The sequence below is a fragment of the Uloborus diversus genome, chromosome 1 (assembly GCF_026930045.1).
Source record: "Uloborus diversus isolate 005 chromosome 1, Udiv.v.3.1, whole genome shotgun sequence".
NCBI lineage: Eukaryota > Metazoa > Arthropoda > Arachnida > Araneae > Uloboridae > Uloborus > Uloborus diversus.
Window position 1 is genome coordinate 26,320,525 of NC_072731.1, and position 18,011 is coordinate 26,338,535.

The 18,011-nt window shown below is 34.6% G+C and overlaps 1 protein-coding gene across 1 annotated transcript in view; it reads right to left on the minus strand.

Annotated features, from left to right (window-relative positions):
• Window positions 1-18,011, minus strand: part of LOC129234325 (prodigiosin synthesizing transferase PigC-like) — a 117,514-nt gene that overhangs the window by 39,587 nt on the left and 59,916 nt on the right. The window contains exons 16-19 of the mRNA XM_054868317.1: window positions 14,446-14,518; window positions 12,283-12,387; window positions 7,633-7,794; window positions 5,092-5,226 (exon numbers count right to left, since the gene is read on the minus strand). Of these exons, the coding sequence (XP_054724292.1) occupies window positions 5,092-5,226; window positions 7,633-7,794; window positions 12,283-12,387; window positions 14,446-14,518 (475 nt within the window). The remainder of the gene's footprint in view (window positions 1-5,091; window positions 5,227-7,632; window positions 7,795-12,282; window positions 12,388-14,445; window positions 14,519-18,011) is intronic.

An 18,011-nucleotide genomic window follows, 5' to 3' on the forward strand; every position in this document is an offset into this window, starting at 1 on the left:
TTCCAACCCTAAACTCTCTATTTAGTATACATTTTTTGATTACTTTTTTTAAATAATTATTTTTAGTTGCCTCGCTCAACTGATATATTTCTCGAAGAATCGGACGCCTTTCAAATTTTTTTTGAAACATTTCCTCAGATTTCGCAGTTTTGCCCTATTAATCAAAACAAATTCAATTTTCATCATACTAAATATAATGATGGTATCAAAATACAAGAACTATTTATTCATATCCAATAAAAAGGTGGATAAGATGAAATTCTTAAACATAAATTTTAAATGTCGGTCTCCCCTCAGCACTTCCTTCTTTTCCGCCATATTCTTGTGTTGTTACTCTCAGCTCATAGGGCTTGTGAATGTCTCCCTAAAATTGCAAGGCTGAAACGGAACTAACAGTTGAGGGGAAAATACACCATAGAGAAATGATTAAAAATACATGAAGGCTAAAACAGATTCAATATGCTTATAGCTATGACAATCGCTGAAACTCATGGCAACAAAAAGGGCGCTACAGGGAAAACCTGTTTCCGTTATGTTGCCATTGATTAGTGGATGCAGAGGTTCCGTTCAGAGCCTCTTGCGGTCAAAATGGGCGACGTCCAATCAAATATAAACAAACTATGAAAGGTTGACATTGATTGGTGGATTCATGAGCGGATCATAGTTGCGTCGGTTTAACACAGAAAAGTCATAAATTGTGAAAGCCCGTTAAGCGTCAGCGCCATCTAGTGGAGCCATGTTCTGACGCATCCAAATTTTATATATTTAATGGCATACTTAAATTTTTTTGATGGAAATTTTTTCATTTTTAATGTAACTATTATTCTTATTTATTGGACTGCTTTACTTACAACAGAAGAACACCACCCTTGTCTGGGCTTTCGTAAACTTTCGTGGTTTATAAAAAAAAATTGTATAAATCCTTTTCCGCTGAAATTTTTCCTCTCACACTGTAAACAATCTTGCAGAGCTTTTTGTTTATTACGAAAAACTTTTTTGTACATTCAGAAAGCTGACGCAATCAGCAGTTTTCTGCTCTTATCAAATACCTTTCCCGTTTAACAAAAAGTGTTGACGGTTCTCAACTCACACGACAATTGCAGTCCCGCACCAAATCCAAACAAAAACCAACGCCTCCTCGAACTTGAATGTACGCTATGAAAGCGAGGAACGTTATTTGAGGCAATGAGAAGCAAATAACGTCCTAGGTAGGCTTTTATTGAATTACTAGCCGCCTGCGGCGACCAGCTGGTCCGTCTTTTTACGCCATTCGCCTTTTTACGCCAGGGGTGCCGCCTTCGGCGGCTGCTTAAATAAATTTCGTGGCGGTGTCAATCAATCTATATCTATCTATATAATTAATAATTTGAATAAAATATTTTCTAGATCTGTCTCCAGTTTCGTCGTTTGGAATATTTTTAAAGGAGGGGGAGGGGAGACACAAACGACGTACTCTTCATGCAAATTTGGTCGAAAAATAACAAAATGCACTTCCACTTTTATGTGAAAGCATTGTTTTTTCAAAGTCATGGTGTATGTGGGGGAGGGAGGGGGGCATTGACATCCAATGTGCAAGCAGCCACCTACGGCGGCTGTTTGGCTAACTTGTCATTTACCTTTTTACTTCAAGTTTGCCGCCTTCGGCGGTTGTTTAAATAAATTTGGCAGCAGTATTAATCAATCCATCTCTATCTTTTTTTTGTGCCATTCACATTTTTACGCCAAGATTGCCGCCTTCGGCGGCTATCTACCTTTACAATCTATCTCTACATTTTCTTATCCATCTCTATTTATTTTGACCTCCTCACCCATTTCCTAATAAAAACAAAGAACACTCAAAAAAACCGCTTTTTTTATTTAAGTAGAGCAAAAAAAAAAAAAAAAAAAAGCTCAAATTCCCCGTAGTGTGCAAAAAGTAGCGTTTGACAAAGATAAAAAAAATCTCGCTCTTTTTATTGAATTAATGCGCACAACTATGAAATGTAACGTAATACAGATACAGCGAAAGGTCCAGCTTGGGGGGAGGGGATGGAAAAAGAAATAAATGCAATCCCTAAATAAAACAAAAAAAAAGGAAAGAAAAAAAGCAAGCGCTGCCGAAAAAACACGTGGTCATCACGTCAGAAAATGTAGAAGTAAGCTATATAGTAAAAAAAAAAAAAAGATTCATTGCTTGCGATTAAGATTCCATCGTAAATATCGAATCGAAACCCAAGTAGTGACGTCACAGGCATAAAAGATTGAAGAACGCTTTTTTCGACTGATGCGTGAAAGGACATGATGTGTTCAGCATTAAAAAAATTGTAAAAAAAAAACTATTGCGTATTTTTAAGAACTTTTTTCTTCTGAAGAGGGCGAAATGTTTTTACTATTACCAACTTAAATTTCAGAAATGAGGCTTTGATACTTCTCGCAGGATGATATTAGAAAAAAATAAAACCCAGAAAAACATGCAAATTAAAGGTTTTTTCAAAAATTCATAAAAAATACAAAAATTGCTCTATCTTCAAAATTTTTTTGTTCATCATATTTAAAATTAAATTTCCGACACTATAGTACCAAAAATATTTGTCTGGCGCGATTGGTTCGGGGTCTGTGAGGTTAAAAATACTAAAAAGTGCTAAAAATCACATAAAACATTAAATAACTTTTTTTCTAATAAAATATCAAAATTCGAAGCCCGAGGTGCACAACGTCAGCAAAAACTACACCTGTATACCAAATTTCATCTTCCTAGGCCTTACCGTTTTCCCGGGATGCGCGCCACACACACACACACACACAAACATCTTATTTTATTATATGTATAGATTTCTCTGAATCATGCTGTACAGTAGCACCTAGTTGTCGCGTCGCATGGCTAGTGTAATGCTCTTTACCAAATGAATCATTTTTAGAGGCAGAATTTTATTCTGTCATAAGAATGTTTTTTGGTTGTTAATATCGACGAATTAAATGAGTACAAGAGTAAGTGTGTTTCAGACTGAGTAAGTGTTTGCAATTCTTTATTATTTTAAAGTGATTATCTTCTTATAACCATGTTAAATCTATTTTCACTTGTATTATTTTTTGTTATTAACTCATAAGATATAAAATATATTTTAAATTATATACACACATATTTTAGTGCAAGTGTGTCTGATTTTATTCTTTTTAAAATAAGTGTCATTGTGTTTGCTGTTTTTATGTGTCAATCCCTGCTTCACATTCATTAGTAATTTATTAAAGTATATTCAATTGAACATTTCTGCATCAAAAACTGTGAACTAAATGTTTTAATAGGCAAATTCTCAGATTTGATAGCTCATCTTTAAGGTTGAGCTTGTTTATTCTCTTGTAAACTGTATAACTAAATTTTTTTGTTCGAAAAAAAAAGCGTGTTTTTTCTGTAAAAAAACTGAGAATTATGGCTGCTTAACGAACAATCTCGTCTTCGGAAATTAAATTCCCTGCGCTCCTAATGAAATTAGGAACATTTACATATTTCGTCATGAGAAACCTAGTGTTTCCGTCTTTTCTTTTTCTAATGCTGTAATATTGCAATAAATCTCTAAAAATATTGACATTAGCAAAAATTTCCCACGCTTTAAATTAGTTGAATTTGTTTAAATTTCTGTTACAAATTGATTCATGGAACTTATGAGTGCAACTTATTTGAGTTGCAGTGTACCTGTTTTACCCCATGGTTACATTAATTGAACAATATATTAGGTATATCCCAATCATCAATTATAAATTTTCTATTTCACAAAACGTGATTGGAAGCTAAGTGAAATTAAACCTTTGAATGAAACCAAAGAACATTTAATTTTTTGTAAACTCAAATTTCACCCCATTAACCCTTCAAATTTAATGCATTAGAGACAAACTACTGTCAAATGATTTTTAAAATATGTCTGTAGACATACATAGTAATGCTGCTGTGCAAGTTTTCTTTCTCCTTGATTTTTTTTCGTTAGCCTTTGAATTTAATTTCAATGAATTGAAAATTGGCATGTGTTAATCACGCTGTCATTAAAATTTCAATAGCTACCCGTTGCGAATTATATTTGAATGCTTATTGAATGAAGCTTAATTGGTAATGATTAATATATTAATTTTAATTGGTTCTTCAAGTATTAACCATGAAAACGATTTGACATTTGAAAATCAAAATTGTACAGGATGTTTCCATGAAACCTAATAAAATAAATTAATAAATAATTAAAAACTAAAACAGTGATTTCATGATCACATGTTTCACAGCTTTGATGCTGTTAGATCTGAAAGAAACAATTAAAATTGTCAATAATTAAGATTTGAAAAAAAAAAAAAAAGGATTCTGAAATATTTGAAGACGTTTTTAGTAATAAGTATCCGAGTAAGACGGATAGGATTCCGTCTTACTCGGAAACGTTTTTGAAAATTTCATAAACCACAGCTGCACGATCTATTCAGAAACGTTTTTGAAAAGTACAGAAAGAAGGTTTCAAAATACTCAGAAACGTTTCTGCAAATAACAGAAAGAGGATTCCGAAATACTCAGAAACGTTTCTGGAAATTGCAGAAAGAGAATTCCGAAATACTCGGAAACATTTCTGAAAATTTCATGAACTGCAGCTGCCCGGTATACTCAGAGGCATATCTGGATTTTTTTTTTACAGTGCACCTTAATAGAGTTAAATTTTCAAAATCTTAAATTCGAATGGATATATGTGACAAGATATATACGAGTACATTCAGAATTTGAGTTTTTGAAGTGTTTTTTGAAGTGCTTATTTTTTTTTTCTGCTGGTGCGTGAAAACTGATCTTTTTGCTTCATCATACAAACAACATTATTTGAAAAAAAAAAAAATCTGTTTGTCAAATTTTAGTACCTGCAACAGGAAGGATCTCGTAGAGCAATAATGAAATGTTGGGGGGGGGGGGAGGAGATATGATTCAAAGCTCCCTAAAAAAACTAATAATTAGAAATAAAAAATGCAAATTGAAGTTTTCTTTTCTCTCTTTTTTTTTCCTTCGTTCTCCCCCCCCCCAACTTCTTTTCCCTTTTTTTGTGATTTTTCGACGTAAGAAAAAAGGAAAAAAAAAAAAAAAGGAGAAATACTTACATCATTGAACTCTGAAAATGACTTTGTTATGGTTTGAAACATTTCTCGGGAGTTTTTCAGTTCTGTAGTGGGAAAGGAGAAATTTGTAACATGGTTTTTTATCTTTTCTGATCCTGCAAATCCGAAAAATAAGTTCTGAAAATAAAATAAATAAGTAATAAGTTGTTTTTTCAATGTACTTACCCTATTGAGTTAAATAAAGCTGTTTAAGGCAACTCTTGAAAAGTACAATTTGCTGAGTTTTATTGCGTGATATAATAAGTAAATGGATAATTTGCAGAAGCAAGTTTTGGACATAGTTGGTTATCAAAGACCTGTTTCCGGTTTTTTTTTTTGTTATAGGGTAAGAGCTCCAGTAGTCGGCCATTTAAGAGAGTGATTGCTGTTTTTTTGTTAACCTATAAATTTCAGCAATCAACACAACAACAAAAACATTTCTGCATTAAGTGTGTATACTAAGATGAGGATTGAATAAAAGATTAGATAGAATTCATGATCGATAAAGAGTGAATTAATAATCGATACGATTGACACTTGACTGGTCCATGCTCATTTGAACGAAACTTAAACATATGGAACATAAAAGTAAAAATGTTGTTTGGGAAACAATATCACCTCAAAACAAAACAATAAAAAATCCGTTCGAAAACCACTTAACAGATTGGCAATCGTTGGCACATCGAAAACAAAAGTTATTATTAAAAAAGGGCTTGTTTTGAACGAAGTGGAGTAAGAAGAATTATGTTTGCAGGTCCGTATTTTTCTGGGGGAGGGGGGGGGGGGGGCAAAGGGTATGAATTCAATGCATTTAAAAAAGAAATAAAAATCAAAATACAAGCAAAAATGCGCATTTAAATTATGTTTTGAAAATGCAGAGGGTCAATTGCCCTCCCCTCCCCCCTTTCTGATTGCCCAAATGACGGGCCTGTATGTGGGTAAATTGAAATTGAGAAATGTGGGATGTCATGAAGATAATCTTACGTCTTTCAACAAGAATATCAGTAAACAATAAATAACTAAAATGGAATGTTTAACAACTTTATGCAACTTTGAAACCATGTTATTTTAAACCAAATTCAACATACTTAAACAAGAAGTAAATTTTGATTTCCTTGTGAAGAAAACTCAATGAATTAAATATTTGGTTAAAAGCAGGCTTTGAGTAATCGTCGGTTACGTAATCGTAATTCGCGTAATCGATTACATTTTTGTGTTATCGTAATCATAACCATAATCTTCCTATGGGACGCACATGATCTCGTTATCGTATTTTTAATCAAGTGTTTCTTGCACAGTGGCGGATCCAAGGGGGGAGGGGATTAGGGCGATCGCCCCAAAAGGCTTGAAAATTCAAAATATTTTCGGGGGAGACCACCGAACCTACCCCCTCCACACACGCACACATCACAAAAAAATCACCTCCAGTTGAGTTTTTAGGGCTTGCATTTCAAAAATTTCATACGGAGGAGTCCTCTCTCCCTATTGTCATCGTTACAACATTTAAAATTTTCCGCTACTGTACCTTACTTTTTTTCTGTGCCACGATATTTATGTGTCAGTTATTTAAGTCATATTTGTTTCTCCTTTGTTACTAAAACAATGACTAAAAATGTTTCTACTTCCTATAAGTTGAATAGACAACCCACTTTTTAGATCAATCCCATTTTTTCCTCGAAGATTCTTGTCAAGCATATACTAATGCGTTTTTTATATTCATAGCGGTGGTCATCGTAGCTTTGATCTGTGATATGTTTATTCTTAAAATGTTTATTATTTTATGAAAGAGCTGTAAACCTTTCCTTTATGTTGTACACAATAGTACATATGATTCAAATATATTGTAACGGATCCGGTGCGACTTCCAACTTTCTTGAAAGGACGACACAGTTCTTGATTAAAAACACAGGAAATTTATTTATACTATGTACAGGAAAGAGCGTCAACAACTGCTAAATTAATCATCAGCAATTAAGCAAATATCACACAACACCGTAAACTCAACGGTTGCACACGTATTTACTTCCAAATACGAAAAGCAACACAGTCAAATGCCTCGCAATAAACAGAGCTAATACACTCTCAGTACAAATTCTCAATCGAAACTAAACTTTTTATCATGCATAACGGCTTTTTATAGATACCGAAAGAGATATCTCAACTATTCCAGAAAATGCTACACCGTTCCACACTTTCTTATTTCTTTTTATTCACAAATCTTATCAATAAAAAAAATAGGAGGACCATATACTTCAGCCGAATGTATAGGGGCTGTATATTCATTACGGGAAACTATTTACAGGTTACGTTACTACAATAATTACTATTTACAGAATTTGTAACAATATGTTATTTACAATTTTAAGCATTTCAAAGAAAAAAAATTATTATCAATGATATCACTTATGTTTTTATGTTTTCTTTATCAGCCTTTTATTTAGAAATATAAAACGTCTGAAGCAAGCAAGGCTATTATTTTTGCGAATTATTGAGCAATCGAAGTCGCATTATATTTAACGAAAAAATATCAACTAATTTACATACTTTGATCATCTTTCTCAGCGTCATTGGGGCCACTTTGTCAATTTGTTCGTACCTTTCTTCTGCCACCTGGAAAGTTTCTTCATCGTCCAGCAATCTTCCGAAGATACCGATCATTGTGCCCTGGGACATCAGAGATTCCGGTTTGCCCAGCCGACTCAGCATCTTTTGGGCAAATTAAGGATAATAGTATTGCAAACAGCAACTTTAGCTCTAGATGTCAGTGAGTAACTATTTAGGAAAATATCCTATTTACGTCTTGAAAAGCTTCAGCAAATGTTTGTTTAGTTGTTTAAATACTGGTGTCGGTTCCAAAATGTTAAAAATATTTTTTTTTTTTTTGAAAGGGCATGCTTAAAAACATAGGATTTGACCATTTTTTTGATAAATTTGTTTACGTTTAATATTTTTAAAAAATTACTTAAATCGGACCGGTTTATTGTTTACGGCTTCTGCCGATGACTCACAAATGATGAAATCACATTCAGTGTTGCCATCCACAGAGCAAAATATTTAATTCGCATCTTTACTCACGTGTATTGGCAACGATATGGTTGATACCAAGTGTAGAGCGCATTAGCATATGTAACCAGCTAAATGTTTTTTTTCCTGTTATGTTAAATTAGCATTTATGCTCAGCTAACGCAAGCAAACCAGCGTACCATATTTTGACATAGAAAGTATAGACCTTGTGTTTTCGATTGAATTTAACGTAACCTGTCCGAACCCAGTAATATGGAGTTCTACACACCACAGTTTTCAGCTAGGACTTATACAAGTAACTAGCTAAACGGTGTGCGAGTAGCACAGTGGAAAAAGATATGGTTGTTCGGCTGTTGACACTGACTATAAGAGCATGATAAAGCTTTTTTTCTCAACGTTTGTGCGAGTGTAACAGCGGCCTGTTAAAATACACTGGTATAAGAAATTAAGAGAACTTTCAGATATGGTCAATTATCTCCAGAACTACTAGGTCGATTTTAATGAAACTTAGTATGTACATACATTGAAACAATGAAAAACAAATAAACGTCCAAGATTTAAAATACACAAGCATGATCATAAATAACTTTCGCTAGAGTTAGATGGTAGGAAACAGCGGTTGTAAAATTGAACAACAAAATGGGTTATGGCATCCTCTAACAAACCTATAGACCTTTCAATGTGACTCCATACTTGAAATGAAGTAGTTTATGGGATCCTGTGGCAATTGTTTCCACTCTTTCATTAACGCTGCTCTCAGACTATGGATGGTCCCCGGAGAGGTGTTGCGAGTTGCTATTGCTCTCCCGAGAGCGTCCCAGACATGCTCTATAGGATTGGAGTCTAGACATCTGCTTGGCTAAACCATCCATTGAATATTCTCCCTTTCCAGAAATTCGTCGACCAGAAGAGCTTTATGCGGCCTTGCGTTAACATCCATTAAAATTACCCCAGGACTAATAGTACTTCTCAAGAGATGAGCATAAGGCTCCAAGACCACATCTCTATTCCTAGCAACTGTCAAAGAACATCTCTCAAAGACATGGGGGGGGGGGGTTGCGGCCACCCAACATGATGCCTCTTCAGACCGTCAAACCACCAACGTCATAATGGTCGATTTCGCGCATGTTGGAGGGTTGATAGTGGGTTCCTGCTTCTATCCAATGAACGTAGGACAATAATAATCGGTTAAGTTGAACCGGCAGCCACTACCTGCCTTCCAATAACCGCGAAATCGACCATTATGAATGAGGAGGTTTGACGGTCTGAGCAGGCATCATGTTGGATGAATGCACGCCCCTCTATGTCTTTGAGAGAGGCTCTGTTAAAGTTGTGAGGTATAGGAATGTGATCTAGGAACCCTAAGCTCACCTCTTGACGGGCGCTGTTAGCTCTGAGTTAATTTTAATGGATGTTTACACAAGGCCACATAGAGTTCTTCTGGTCGACGAATTTCCTGAACGGGAGGATATTCACAGGATAGATTGGTCAAGCAGATCTTTAGACTCCAATCCTTTAGAGTATGTTTGGGACGCTCTCACGAGGGCAATAGCAACTCGCAATGCCCCACCGAGGACGCTCTCGGGAGGGCAATAGCAACTCGCAATGCACCTCCGGGGACCCTCTGTAGCCTGAGTATAGCGTTATTGAACAAGTGGAAAAAATTGCCCTAGGATCTAATAAATTGCTTCATTTCAAGTAAGGAGTCACACTGCTAGGCCTACATGTCTGTTACAGGGGATCATATCCCCTACTAACAAATTTTTTTGTTCAATTTTGCAACCGCTGTTTTATATCATCCGACTATAACAAGCGTTTTTTTTCATGACCATGCGAATGTATTTTAAATTTTAGATGACTATTTGGTTTGTTTTGTTTCAATGTATGTACATACCAAATTTCATTGAAGTCGGTCCAGTAGTTCTGGAAATAATTGACCAAATCTGAAAATTCTCCTAATTTCTTAAACCAGTGTATAAACATAAAACAAATCATGGAAAGTTATGGTCTCTAACCTATTTAAATTCAGAGCACTTTTGTGATGAATAATTTAGTTATGAAGCCTATATTTCATTTTGCTTCGTTTTTAGTAGGTACTAGCTGCGTTCTCGGCGCTGTAAAATCTATCTCAAAAATAAAGGTAGAATTTTTTTTTTTTTGTATCAAGTGACGCATGCTCAACAATCAGCTTAAGCAAAAGAAAAACAATAGTGTATTATTTTCCGTCGACTGTTAGAAGAGAATAAATTGTATGACCAGGGGTGCCCATCCCAACCCAAGTTCAATGACGCAAATCTCGCCCCTCCCCATTTTTCTCAACCCTCTTTCCTTTTTTTATGTTTTAGCGCTCCTTTTTTATTATTATTTTTTAAATATTTTTATTTGTTTATTTATTTTTAATTATTATTATTTTATTAGAAAAGTTCTGTGCTATGCCAATGACATAAACACAAACGCAAACTAAATAAATAAATGAAATAAATTATAAATAAAACAAAATAAAATAAATAAAATAATTTGAATTAAAAATAAATCAATAAATAAATTTAAATAAATAAATAAATAATTTAAAAAATCCTCCCCAAAAATTTAGATGGCGCAACTTCTGCTATAATCCCCACCCCCTGTGGACACCCCTGTGTATGACTCAGAATTCAAATGTAGGCCTCTTTGGATTTTGTTAAAATTCCAAAAAATCAGTAATTGTTATTTATAGGCGTAAACATTTCGTTTCATGGATTTTTGGGCCAATTCTTGATACTTCCTGTACATATGACGCAGTGAGGAATAGTGCAAAGAGATGTAATTGGCAAAATTGAAAATCTGGAGATAACCAGTACAAATGGTAGCTGAAAGTTTTCTCTGTCTTGGGACAAGAGATGGTACTAGTAACTAGTGGTAGGTGCTGCTGTACAGCATGATTTAGTAAAAAAATCAATGAAAGCCAACCTAGCAAGTTATATTTAAACACGTTTTACTCAAAACTTGAAAATGTCCACTTACAGGGTTTGTCCCGAAAGTAATGAGCCTTATTTTTTTTTAGCCACGCGAATATACTACGCACACCTTCGCGACCAGTTGGAAATGGTGAAAGAGTCTCTATGCTTTCCAGAGATACCTGGCTCAGTCGCCTACGAATTCTCGGAACGATGGGATATCGTTTTTAGTGAACCTCCGCGCACAGCCCCGTCATGATGTGTAGGATGGAGAGAACTTTGGAGCAACGCAATGCGATAAAATTTTGTGTCAAACTCCAAAAGACTGGGATGAAAACGTTTGAATTGTTCATTCATACCTTCAAAGATGATTTCTTGTAGTACTAGCAGGTCAAAAAGTGGCACAAGTCGTTAAAGGAAGGCCGGGAGGAAGTCGCCGATTAGGCCCCTGCTGGGCGTCCATCATCATCATCGCGAGCGGTGTCCCTTTTGTGCGAGGTTTGCTAAACGAAGACCGCCGAATGAGTGTTCGTTTGATGTCAGAACAATTAAATTTGTCGAAAACATCATCAAATTGTTATCAATTGTTCATCGAATTGTTACGGAAGACTTGGCCATACGTGTCATTTGCGCGAAACTTGTGCCAAAAGTCTTGTCCGACCGCCTTCGTTGTCAACTCCTATGCCCCGGATAGGTGTTTTAACGGTGCCACAGGTCCCCTATAGCTCTGGTAGACTTCTTCTTGTTCCCATAGGTGAAAAGGAATCTGAAATGAAAGCATCTGGAAAACCTGAACAACATTCATAAGACCACGACGAGTTCTCTGCGCGGAGGTTCACTAAAAACGACCTCCCATAACCAGGCATCTCTGGAAAGTTTCAAGTCCCCTCCACCATTTCCAACCGGTCGTGAAAGTGTGTGTAGTATATTCGCGTGGCAAAAAAAAAAAAAAAAAGGCTCATTACTTTTGAGACAAACCCTGTGCATCCCTTTTCTTCTCACTGCTTTATATGCAGATTGAATGGCTAGCATTTAGAATGGGAGGTTCTATTGATTACGCTACATATTAATGTTAAAGATTGCAGTCTATTCCCACGTTGAGGATTAAAAACTTATTTTAGTTACTAGGAGCCTACGCTCAGATATTAGGGACTCATGACTAAAGCTATACCCCTTCTCTTTTTTTTTTGTTTAAAATCACGAATTTAGATAGAGAAACAAACGTGTTACTTACATCAGCGACCATCATAAACACTTGGTTGTAGAAATGCACCATACCGGATGGAAAATAATTGTTCCATAAGAAGGTGTTGACAACGGATCTGCCTTTAGCTTCATGCTGGCAAAAAAGTATGAAAGAAATGACATGTTTATTGAGTTTTCTAACGTTATGATATAATAATGTTACGAGGCTGGTGAAACTTCAAACTTTCTTCGAAATGACGATTCCAATCTTGATAAAAACACATTGAATTTATTTTCAAATATTAACAATAGAGCAGGTAACATTTACAAACATCCAGCAATTAATCGAATATCGTTAAACACTACATCACTCAGTACACCACGCATTTAAATCCAAAGTACATGAAAAGAACAGTAATTCGAAAATCACAGCGCAAGCGCTAATACATTCACAGATAGCAGTGAAAAACGAGACTAAACAGTTGAAATTAAACTGACTTTCTCCCCCATTCACAAGACGTCCGACGTTTTATACCTAGCAAAGAAATATCCAGAAAATCCTGTTATGTTCTACCAATTTATCATATTCTCTTTTTATTCCGTACACAAATCTTATCCGGGGACCATATACTTCATACGAATGTTGGGGGTTGTATATTCATTACAAAAAACAATTTACAAGTTAAGTTACTACGATAATTTTAGATGAAAATTAATGGAACAAACGCTAAAATTAGCCAGATTACAACAAATTAATCATAAAAACAATTACTATTTACAAATATTGTAACAATAATAATAAAAATAAATTTACTAAGAAGAAATATTCGATATGGATATCGATTTTAATAGCTTTCATTATACTAGCTTTGGGGGTGGGTCATTGGGACAAGCTTTTTAAATGTTTCCAAAAGCGGAAACGAATAATAGTAATTGCTGTGAAATCTCTTTGTAAGAATACTAGTAAAATGAAAACTCCCTCTCAGAGAAATAAAGATTCGGTTACGTTTTAATTGCCTTTATCTTGTTTGAATAAAACTACAACGAAATTTTCCGCTGCAACGAGCACAATTTGTGGCCCTTTAAGGTTGAAATTAACTATTTCGTTACCTAGCCATTGATGCCTGTTTGAAGTCTTAAAATATGTTACCTTAATTTTATTGCTCACAATCCCCTTCTTGGTGAATTTTGCCAACAGTGCACTTTGTATCATTCCTATTTGTATTTATGGAGTTTACTTTCAAAACGGATTATCTCCAGTTTTATATTTTTTTTGCAAAACGGAAAAAACTTTTACGCACAAACACTAACTGTTAGAATTTCGAATTTTTCACAATGTAGGAAGAATAACAAGTGACTATTGGCATAAGTCTAGGATTTTTTCTTCAATTTTATCAGACCTAAATTGTCTATTTTATTTTGGATATATTCCCTTTTAGTGTAAAATAGTGAATGTCATCCCTTTTGCAAAAAAGCACGCATTTTCCAGTTTACTTTCAAAACGGATTATATCCAGTTACACACACACACACACACACACACACACACATACACACACACACATATATATATATATATATATATATATATTTGGCAGCAAAACGAAAAAAAAAAAAACGTTTTAGGCACAAACATTAACTGTTAGAATTTCGAATTTTTCACAATGTTTTGATAGAATAACAATTGACTATTGGCGTAAGTCTAGGAATTTTTCCACAATTTTATTCGCCCTAAATTGCCCATTTTTATTTCTGCTTTTGCTAAGCCATTGATTGGACTCCTCTCTCCATTTACTAATTCCTGCTCTAAGGTTAGATCACCGTCACAGCAATCGTTTCATCAACTTTTTTTTCAAGCAACATTAGGAGCGCTAATCTAGTTTTTTGTCCAAGAGTCATTTATTTTCGAAAGTTAGGAAGATCTTAATATTTATCGAATCTTATATAAGAACACCGAGCACTTAACATCAATGTCATCGATAACTGGTAGAGGAACCTGTAACAAAACCACACTCCAAAGTACATGTACTTATTAACAAATTTAAACTGCATGGTCAAAGGAAATTCACATGAACGAAAGTTTTAACCATGGAGTATTCAACTCCACACTATAAAGAGTAAGTCAATTCATGAATTCATTAAGGCACTGTTTAATGCGTGAAATGTAATGCAATTACAAAAGTGTTAAAATATCGATTTGCACCTATACTGACCTGGAAAACGACCCGAAAGTAATTAAAAATAAGATCTATTCCCAAAGGTGATGTTGCTCCCGGCAAAACTTCCCTGAAAGAATAGAGGAAACAAAAAGTTTAATGTTTACATCAATACAACACTTGTATGTGAAGGGTTTAGTAGCAAAACTAACTCAATCCGTTTTTTTTTTTTTTAATATAATAGGAGAGATTTTTAAAAAATCATTAATGGATCTTTTTTTAAATTTTTTTTCAGGATTTTTTTTGACATAATAGAGAGAATTTTTTTATATAATAGGAGAGATTAAAAAAAAATCACTGATGGATCGTTTTTTTTTCTAAGGAAATTTTTTTTGACAGCAGTTTTCCACCAGATTGAGATGAAGGTGTTCCCCTCATTCGCTTTGCAGCTTGGTAATAATTATCGCATTGGGATAAATACTATTCCGCTTTTTGATGGACCACCCGAAAGCATGAAGTTATGAAATAAAAACACATTTGAAAATTCATGCATTAAGCTGGCTTTGATATTTAACGCTTGATAAATCTGTGTCAATATTGAAAATAAATATTGAAAACTCAGCATCTGATTTTGGTTTCCATTCCACTGTCATGCTTGAACCCTCTATAAACGTAGTTAAACACATCTTGTATCGAAGAAAATTAGCTTTTTGTTAAACTACAATATATATTTAGGAGCTCACCAAAACAATTAAAGAATAAATTGATTCAAAACGCTGATAACTTTATGTGCACTTCAGAATTACCTTTTAAGTTTAAACCTTTTTTTTCTGTTCTCCGTAAAGGCAATGGTATACTTTAAAGTTTTTAACAAAATTTTAAAAGTTTCTAACAATGGCAATATTCAGTTTTCGGATTCACTAACGGAACATGAAGACGGCTGGCAATTTTAAAAAATGTATAAAATGTAGCAAAGAAGGAAATGAACTGCTCGCAAAAAGAAATACAGGGTCCATTATGAAAGTAATGAGCATTTACTGGCAAAATATATTTATTGATCGCTATTTGTACAGATGTTCAATATTCTTCAAAATACATTCCTCCTGCATCAATACACTTGCGGAGACGTGTTTGAAACGCCTGAAAGGCACCCTGAAACTCCTCGAAGGGAATGCCTCTCAGGAACGTTGTAACATGGTGTTGGATGTTTTCCGCGGTTTCCCAATGTTTTCCTTTCATCTTTCTCTCTCTTGATTCGCGGAAACAAAAATAAGTCACCTGGAGCTGTCGGGACTGCAAGGAGGTGAGGGATCACCGGGGTGTTGCTACGGGCCAGGAAGTCGGTAATGATGAAGGCTGTGTGACTGGTTGCATTGTGCCACTTCCCAGACTGTGATCTTGAAATGCAATCGTCCTTAAAGGCTTCTTGCAGCATCTGAAATGTTTTGGTTGCATTTTTTCCAAGCCTCACGCAAAACTTTATGGCGTATCGTTGTTCAAGCGAACGCTCCATTGCGTTATGTTACAAAAGTTGAAAACATACTTCAAGCGGAGGCACTTATCTCCACTCACACTGCTCGAAAGCAACTGACGACTGAATGCATTGAAAGAGCATACCCCCACCACATTTCCCAGCCGGTTTTACTGCTTTGCCATCTACCCTACTAGCAAAATTTCTTGCATCAACCTTGACAGATCTTGATATTATACTGACGGCGTCAATATTGACGTGTTTCATACTGCATAAAGCTTGCATAAAGATTAAAAAGCAATATTACAATAACAACACGTATGTAACATTGCATTCATCTTAAAATATCAATATTGATATTACCTTACAATAACAACATTGCATACATGTTGTCGCCGTCAAGATGATATTGATTTCATGCTGTCGCCGTCAAGGTAATTAGTACACAATAGAACAGGTGGACCTTCATTGCTACTTGCGCATGCGCACAGTTCTTTCTACCCAGCATCCCTCGTATTGCTGGCACATTCTTCCTGCTTCGACCTTAATCGGTTCAGAGGTGCTGCACGTGGCGTTGCATTCTTTTAGGCTTCGTTAAGTTGGTTGCTTAGTTATTAGTCTGGAATAGTATTGTTTTAGGAAAAACTTATGGATGACTGATAACTGTATTTGTTTATTAATATAGTACTAAACAAGTCATATCGCAGACGATGTGCGATCAATGTTAGAAATGGCGAAAATAACTTTTTTCGTCCCTAGACTTTGAAACAAAGGACATGAAGCTCAGAATTTCGTATTATCACTTCAATCTCACGTAAGATTAATTTTATTCAATGGTATTTATGTTATTCTTTAAGATAAATTCATAGGTTTTGTCCATGGGATATTTTCAATGCTGACATCTATTTGAAAATGTACTTATTTATTGTATTTATTTATTATTTTGCTACCTTTAGTGCTATAAAAACTTCCGCAATTATTCCTAACTAAGCATTTTATGTCTTTATAATACAATTAGAAGCGTGAATTTAAAAAATAAGTCAAGTATTACGCAAAACGAAGAAACTTTCATTTTTTAAATTAAATCGCGAGTACTATTAATATCTTTATATGAATTTCAGATCAGATGTCAGCTTTAAGAAAATATTCTCAGGCTAGAAAACTATCTTGAAGAATAACAGAAATAAGTAAAGAATGAAATTTAATTCCCGAGTTTGAAGTGAAAATAATACAAATAAATAAATGGATAAAACACCTTGCAAACGTGCTGATTTCATACTGTTATGTCAATGTATCCTGACATTTTCCTGTCATATCAATACGTATGCAATATTACAAAAGCAAGATCATCTTGCCTAGACCTTGATTTCATGCTGTCATGACAACATCTTGATATTATCCTGTCATATCAATACGTATGCAAGATTACAAAAGCAAGATCATCTTGCCTAGACCTTGATTTCATGCTGTCATGACAACATCTTGATATTATCCTGTCATATCAATACGTATGCAATGTTACAAAAGCAGCCTACCTTGATATTTTCCTGATATTATGCTGCATACACCTTGTCAGTCAATATTGTGGCAGCCTGCTGACAGCATAAAGGGAGTAACATAACAACATTGAGGCAGTATTAATGCAAGATGATTTTTCTTGCATGTCAACCTTTATGCAATACTGAGGCAAGATATTTTGCTTACTGGGTATCGTCGCGTCACAATAACACTATGCTCATTACTTTCATAATGGACCCTGTATAAACAACTAATCGAAAGAAAAAATGACATCTTCCTATTCACGAAATATTTTAAAAATAGTTTACAGCTGTTTTCAGAGTGATTGATTGAATTAGTAGGAACGTAAGAAGCTAACTACGTAGGGAGCTAAACGTAGGTTACCTAAAAACGTAGAAAAAGGAATTCAATATGTATTATGAATTGATAAATTAAGGGGGTTTAAGTCAACAACAATGCAGAATAAATGGTTTTTATCGAGTATAAAACGAAGGTTTTCCAAAGTGTAAAACGTTTAGAGTTGGTATTTCATGTAAGAGCACATGTCACTTAAACAGAATATGTGAACAATAATACAAAAAAAATTAAAAAATTACGTATTTCCAAATATAAACAGGTAAATTAACAGCATGTA